Source organism: Oncorhynchus gorbuscha, linkage group LG21 (assembly GCF_021184085.1).
Source record: "Oncorhynchus gorbuscha isolate QuinsamMale2020 ecotype Even-year linkage group LG21, OgorEven_v1.0, whole genome shotgun sequence".
NCBI lineage: Eukaryota > Metazoa > Chordata > Actinopteri > Salmoniformes > Salmonidae > Oncorhynchus > Oncorhynchus gorbuscha.
Window position 1 is genome coordinate 7416305 of NC_060193.1, and position 7500 is coordinate 7423804.

Sequence of the window (7500 nt, forward strand, 5' to 3'; positions counted from 1 at the left end):
AACATGATGGAATATTGTACATCATATTAGCACCAACATACATTTATTGTTTCCTTCAATTTCACATAATTTCGTATATTTTATTTTTGTTACGTGTAATATTGATTCAACCTTCATTTATAATGAGTGTCGCCAACAGAGGGAACATATTAGGTGAACGCTAATCAGCTGAAGAAATCATTTGTACATTTATAAGACTTGTTCATAAAGGAGGGCCTGAGATCAAAGTGGATATTCAGACCACTAGAGGTCAGTGTTTTTAGACAGGATATCCTGTCTCCCTCTGTAGTAGGAGGATCTCCATGTTACCTCCTCTCCTTGGTAGAGCAACGTGCTCAACGCCTGTGTATTTGTAGGGAGGAGATGGGATGGTTGGCTTCAACAAAGTGAGCTGCTACTGGAGAGTCGAGTGTTCTTGCACCTGATTGAGCTGCGGTGTTCAGCTATGCGTTGTTTTAGTTGTCTTTTTGTTTGTCCTACGTAGGGTTTCCCACATGAACAGGTGAGATAGATTACTCCCTTGGTCTTGCATGAGATGATACCCCTAACAGGGATGTTTCCACCTGTATGTGGGTGTCTGAAGAAATATGTTTTATAGTGCTATTGCACTGTGAGCATGAGCCACATTTGTAGTTTCCATTTGGAATGGGTGTCAAGAGTGTCTGAGTGGGCTCAGGGGGCAGGTCAGATCTCACCAAGATATCTCCAAGAGTGTCTGAGTGGGCTCAGGGGGCAGGTCAGATCTCACCAAGATATCTCCAAGAGTGTCTGAGTGGGCTCAGGGGGCAGGTCAGATCTCACCAAGATATCTCCAAGAGTGTCTGAGTGGGCTCAGGGGGCAGGTCAGATCTCACCAAGATATCTCCAAGAGTGTCTGAGTGGGCTCAGGGGGCAGGTCAGATCTCACCAAGATATCTCCAAGAGTGTCTGAGTGGGCTCAGGGGGCAGGTCAGATCTCACCAAGATATCTCCAAGAGTGTCTGAGTGGGCTCAGGGGGCAGGTCAGATCTCACCAAGATATCTCCAAGAGTGTCTGAGTGGGCTCAGGGGGCAGGTCAGATCTCACCAAAATACCTCCAAGAGTATCTGAGTGGGCTCAGGGGGCAGGTCAGATCTCACCAAGACATCTCCAAGAGTATCTGAGTGGGCTCAGGGGGCAGGTCAGATCTCACCAAGACATCTCCAAGAGTATCTGAGTGGGCTCAGGGGGCAGGTCAGATCTCACCAAGACATCTCCAAGAGTATCTGAGTGGGCTCAGGGGGCAGGTCAGATCTCACCAAGATATCTCCAAGAGTGTCTGAGTGGGCTCAGGGGGCAGGTCAGATCTCACCAAGATATCTCCAATATTGAAACCACGCTTATAGACCTCCAGTGGGGGTTCCCTGAAGAGATGTGCAATTATTTTGGTCTGATTGCAGAATATACCCGTGGTTTTTCAGGATTGGTTTCATATTCTTCAAACCCTTGGTATACTTATTGCAAAAGATGGTTGGGTTGTTTTTCTTCTTTGGTTGTGTTTTTAGTAATTCCTCTCTTGGTTTTTGAGATATTTTCATCATTGCAGCATCAAGAGTTTTGTCCTTGTAGCCTTCATCTGTCTTTTTTTTTAGCATTGTTGTCCAAATCTGTCTGGTGGCCACAGATTAGTTTAACCCTGCATAACTAGCTTTATGGTAGACCATTCCTGAGGGGAAGGGGATGCATTCTATCTGCACGTAGCAGGGTATTGCAGTCTGTGGGCTTTGTGTATAAGTCTGTGTGTAATGCATCACTCTCTTTGATGATCCATAAATCCAGGTAGTTTATTTTTCTCTCTCATCAGTCTGCATGGTGAATTGGAGGTATTCAGAGCTCTCGTTTAGTAGGGTTTGGAATTTATTGAGTTCCTGCTGACCTCCTTCCCAGAGCACAAAGAATTCCTGCTGACTTCCTTCCCAGAGCACAAACTCATCATCTATGTATCCCTTCCATAGAAGTATTTTAGAAATGTAAGGGGTGTGTCTCTGTTTTATAAAGGAATGCTTCTTCAAATTGTCCCACATACTGGTCTGCATAGTTGGGGGGGAAAGCCCATGTCTACACCCCGACTTTGAAGGGTAGAGTCTCTCTACTGTAGGAAGTCCCGCAGCGCCTACAAGCCTCCAGTGTGTAGGATGTTAGTGTACAAGCTCTCCACATCAACAGTGGCCAGCAGGGTGCCCTCTGGTAACCTTCCTAAGACCTCGATCAATGAGATAATAATAATAATAATATGCCATTTAGCAGACGCTTTTATCCAAAGCGACTTACAGTCATGTGTGCATACATTCTACGTATGGGTGGTTGCGGGAATCGAACCCACTACCCTGGCGTTACAAGCGCCATGCTCTACCAACTGAGCTACAGAAGGACCTTCCAAGAACACGTGATCATGTGACTAGTGTCTTTGACATAAGATGGGAGATTCTCAAACATCGGTTCAATGTGGTAATCCACACCTTTTGAAATGATACAGGATGCTGCCACCACCACCACCACCACCACCACCACCACCACCACCACCACCACCACCACCACCACCACCACCACTACCACCACCACCACCACCACCACCACCACCACCACCACCACCACCACCACCACACTATTTAAAAATACAAAGAGTTTCACTCTGTGTTTTGTTGTACTGGATTTGACTCAAGCCTGTAGTTTTTAATTTAGGCCAAAACATGTATTTGCTGTGTTGTCTTGCAATATAACTGAACAGCCATGTTGTAAACAGAACGGATGGTCTGGAGTGGATTATTCAACACTCAGGTCAATAATGTGGAAAGAATGCAATGTGGTAAAAACCCTCTATATTTTAAAGTATTGTGGCGGCAGCATCGTGTTATGGATATGCTTGTCACCGGCAGGGACTGGGGAGCTTGTCAGGATGGAAAATTTAAATGTGTGTATATATACACATTGCATTTTTCCACATTTTGTTACGTTACAGCTTTATTCTATAATGGATTAAATAGTTTTTTTTTTCTTCTCATCAATCTAGACACAATAGCCCATATCGACAAAGCAAAACCATGATTTTAGAAATGTTTGCTAATTTATATTTTAAAAAATGGACCTATCAGACCCTTTACTCAGTACAATGTTGAAGCACCTTCGGCAGGTATCGAGTCTTCTTGGGTATGATGCTTCAAGCTTGGCACACCTGTATTTGGGGTGTTTCTCCCGTTCTTCTCTGCAGATCCTCTCAACCTCTGTCCGGTTGGATGGGGAGCGTCGCTGCACAGCTATTTTCAGGTCTCTCCAGAGATGTTTGATCGGGTTCAAGTCCGGACTCTGGTTGGGCCACTCAAGGACATTCAGAGACTTGTCCTGAAGCTACTCCTGCGTTGTCTTGGCTGTGTGCTTAGGGTCGTTGTCCTGTTGGAAGGTGAACCTTCGCCCAGTCTGAGGTCCTGAGTGCTCTGGAGCAGGTTTTCATCATGGATCTCTCTGTACTTTGCTCCGTTCATCTTTCCCTCAATCCTGACTAGTCTCCCAGTCCCTGCCGCTGAAAAACCTCCCCACAGCATGATGCTGCCACCACTATGCTTCACTGTAGGGATGGTGCCAAGTTTCCTCCAGATGTGTCACTTGGCATTCAGGCCAAAGAGTTTAATCTTGGTTTCATCACACCAGAGAATCTTGTTTCTCATGGTCTGAGAGTCTTTAGGTGCCTTTTGGAAAACTACAAGCGGACTGTCATGTCATGTGCCTTTTACTGAGGAGTGGCTTCCATCTGGCCACTCTACCATAAAGGCCTGATTGGTGGAGTGCTGCAGAGACGGTTGTCTTTTGGGAAGGTTCTCCCATCTCCACAGAGGAACTCTAGAGCTCTGTCAGAGGGACCCTCGGGTTCTTGGTCACCTCCCTGACAAAGGCCCTTTCCTCCGATTGCTCAGTTTGGCTGGGCAGACAGCTTTAGGAAGACTCTGGTGGTTCCAAACTTCTTCCATTTAAGAATGATGGAGGCCACTGTGTTCTTGGGGACCACTGTGTTCTTGGGGACTTTCAATGCTGCAGAAATGTTTTGGTACCCTTCCCCAGATCTGTAGCTCGACACAATCCTGTCTCGGAGATCTCCAGACAATTCCTTCGTCCTCATGGCTTGGTTTCTGCTCTGACATGCACTGTCTACTGTGGAACCTTATATATACAGGTGTGTGCCTTTCCAAATCATGTCCAATCATTGAATGTACCACAGGTGGACTCCAATCAAGTTGTAGAAACATCTCAAGGATGATCAATTGAAACAAGATGCACCTGAGCTCAATTTCGAGTCTCATAGCAAAGGGTCAGAATATTTATGTAAATAAGGTCTGTTTTTTAAATAAATTTGCACACATTTCTAAAAACCTGTTTTCGCTTTGTCATCATGGGGTATTTTGATGTCATTATGGGTTATTGTGATGTCATTGTATTGTGATGTCATTGTATTGTGATGTCATTGTGGGGTATTGTGTGTAGAATGATGAGGAATTTTTTATTTATTTAATCCATTTTAGAGTAAGGTCATAACCGTATGGTTATGAATACTTTCCTGAAGGCACTGTATATTATAAAAGGAAATGGATGAAAGGAAGAGGAAAGTAGGGAGAAAAATATAAATATTACCAGATACTAGGGCAGCCTTCTTCTTCCTCTCTGGCCGGGACAGACTCCTCCTTTTACACTTCTTCCCTTTCACCTCATCACTCCACCACTCTGAGAGAGAGAAAGAGATGGAGGGAAAGAGATGGAGATGGAGAGAAAGAGATGGAGGGAAAGAGATGGAGAGAGAGAGATGGAGGGAAAGAGATGGAGAGAGAAAGAGATGGATGGAGGGAAAGAGATGGATGGAGGGAAAGAGATGGAGGGAAAGAGATGGAGGGAAAGAGATGGAGAGAAAGAGATGGAGGGAAAGAGATGGAGAGAGAAAGAGATGGATGGAGGGAAAGAGATGGAGGGAAAGAGATGGAGGGAAAGAGATGGAGAGAAAGAGATGGAGAGAAAGAGATGGAGGGAAAGAGAGAGAGATGGAGAGAAAGAGATGGAGAGAGAAAGATGGAGAGAGAGAGAGAGATGGAGAGAAAGAGATGGAGAGAGAAAGATGGAGAGAGAGAGAGAGAGAGAGAGAGAGAGAGAGAGAGAGAGAGAGAGAGAGAGAGAGAGAGAGAGAGAAGGAGAGCGAGAGAGAGAAAGAAGGAGAGCGAGAGAGAGACCGAGATGTTAATTCCTGAAAGACAAACATGTCGGTGAACTTTTAAAGAGTGTTTTCAAATCTCAAATTTCTGTCCTGCTAGAACTGCCCTGGTTCAACTGTACTTGCAGTTATTGTGAAGTGGAAACGTCTAAGAGCAACAACGGCTCAGCCGCAAAGTGGTAGGCCACACAAGCTCACAGAATGTCCCCGTCGAGTGCTGGAAGTGTGTAAAAATTGTCCGTCCTCGGTTGTAACACTCACTACCGAGTTCCAAACTGCCTCTGGAACCAATTTCAGCATAGGAACTGTTCGTCGGGAGCTTCATTGAATGGGTTTCCATGGCCGAGCTGCAGCACACAAGCCTAAGATCACCATGTGCAATGCCAAGCGTTGGGTGGAGCTCGCCGCCATTGGACTCTGGAGCACTGGAAACACATTCTCTGGAGTGATGAATCACGCTTCACCATCTGGCAGTTCAACGGACAACTCTAGGTTTGGCGGATACCAGGAGAAAGCTACTCGTCCGAATGCATTGTGCTAAGTGTTAAGTTTGGTGGAGGGGAATAATAGTCTGGGGCGGTTAGACAATTCTGTGCTTCCAACTTTGTGGCAACAGTTTGGAGAAGGCCCTTTCCTGTTTCAGAATGGCCCCGTGCACAAAGCCAGGTCCATAGAGAAATGGTTTGTCAAGATCGGTGTGGAATAACTTGACTCCCATGCACAGAGCCCTGACCTCAACCTCATCGAACACCTTTGGGATGAATTGGAACACCGACTCCGAGCCAGGTCTAATCGCCTAACATCAGCGCCCGACCTCACTAATACTCAAGGCTCAACGGAAGCTAGTCCTCACAGCAATGTTCCAACATCTAGTGGAAAGCCTTCCCAGAAGAGTGGAGGCTGTTATAGCAGCAATGTTCCAACATCTAGTGGAAAGCCTTCCCAGAAGAGTGGAGGCTGTTATTGCAGCAATGTTCCAACATCTAGTGGAAATCCTTCCCAGAAGAGTGGAGGCTGTTATAGCAGCAAAGGTGGGGGACAAACTACATATTAATAGTCATGATTTTGGAATGAGACGTTTGACAAGCATGTGTCCACATACTTTTGGTCATGTAGTGTACTCAGCAGGTGTCCACATACATTTGGTCATGTAGTGTACTCAGCAGGTGTCCACATACATTTGGTCATGTAGTGTACTCAGCTGGTGTCCACATACTTTTGGTCATGTAGTGTACTCAGCAGGTGTCCACATACTTTTGGTCATGTAGTGTAGTTCTGATGTGCATCTGTCTGTCTGCGTACCTGACGTGAGGTCTACACTCTGGCTATCCTCCTCCAGACGACTGATCTTATCCAGCAGTTCTGTCTTCATAGCATCAAACAACAATGTCCTCTCGCTCTCCAGGTGTTGTCGAGCTCCCTGCAGCTCACACTCGTACCTGTGTTGGATCACCTGCAGACACAGTTCTCTGTACACACCTGGAGAGAGAGAAACAAGTAGTAGTAGTAGTAGTAGTAGTAATAGTAGACGTAGTAGTAATAGTAATAGCGATAGTAGTAATGGTAGACGTAGTAGTAGTAGTAGTAGTAGTAGTAGTAGTAGACGTAGTAGTAGTAGTAATAGTAGACGTAGTAGTAATAGTAATAGCGATAGTAGTAATAGTAGACGTAGTAGTAGTAGTAGTAGACGTAGTAGTAGTAGTAGACGTAGTAGTAGTAGTAGTAGTAGACGTAGTAGTAGTAGTAATAGTAGACGTAGTAGTAGTAGTAGACGTAGTAGTAGTAGTAATAGTAGTAGACATAATAGTAGTAGTAGTAATAGTAGACATAATAGTAGTAGTAGTAATAGTAGACGTAGTAGTAGTAGTAGTAGACGTAGTAGTAGTAGTAATAGTAGACGTAGTAGTAGTAGTAATAGTAGACGTAGTAGTAATAGTAATAGTAGACATAGTAGTAGTAGTAGTAGACGTAGTAGTAGTAGTAATAGTAGACGTAGTAGTAATAGTAATAGCGATAGTAGTAATAGTAGACGTAGTAGTAGTAGTAATAGTAGACGTAGTAGTAATAGTAATAGTAGACGTAGTAGTAGTAGTAGTAGTAGTAATAGTAATAGCGATAGTAGTAATAGTAGACGTAGTAGTAGTAGTAGTAGTAGACGTAGTAGTAGTAGTAGACGTAGTAGTAGTAGTAATAGTAGACGTAGTAGTAATAGTAATAGCGATAGTAGTAATAGTAGACGTAGTAGTAGTAGTAGTAGTAGACATAGTAGTAGTAGTAGTAGACGTAGTAGTAG

At 44.5% G+C, this 7500-nt stretch overlaps 1 protein-coding gene across 1 annotated transcript in view; it reads right to left on the reverse strand.

Annotated features, from left to right (window-relative positions):
* The window catches only part of brms1 (BRMS1 transcriptional repressor and anoikis regulator), a 27116-nt gene that overhangs the window by 9081 nt on the left and 10535 nt on the right, over window positions 1–7500 (reverse strand). Inside the window, exons 5-6 of the mRNA XM_046320446.1 lie at window positions 6510–6686; window positions 4640–4729 (exon numbers count right to left, since the gene is read on the reverse strand). Coding sequence (XP_046176402.1) covers window positions 4640–4729; window positions 6510–6686 — 267 coding nt within the window. The remainder of the gene's footprint in view (window positions 1–4639; window positions 4730–6509; window positions 6687–7500) is intronic.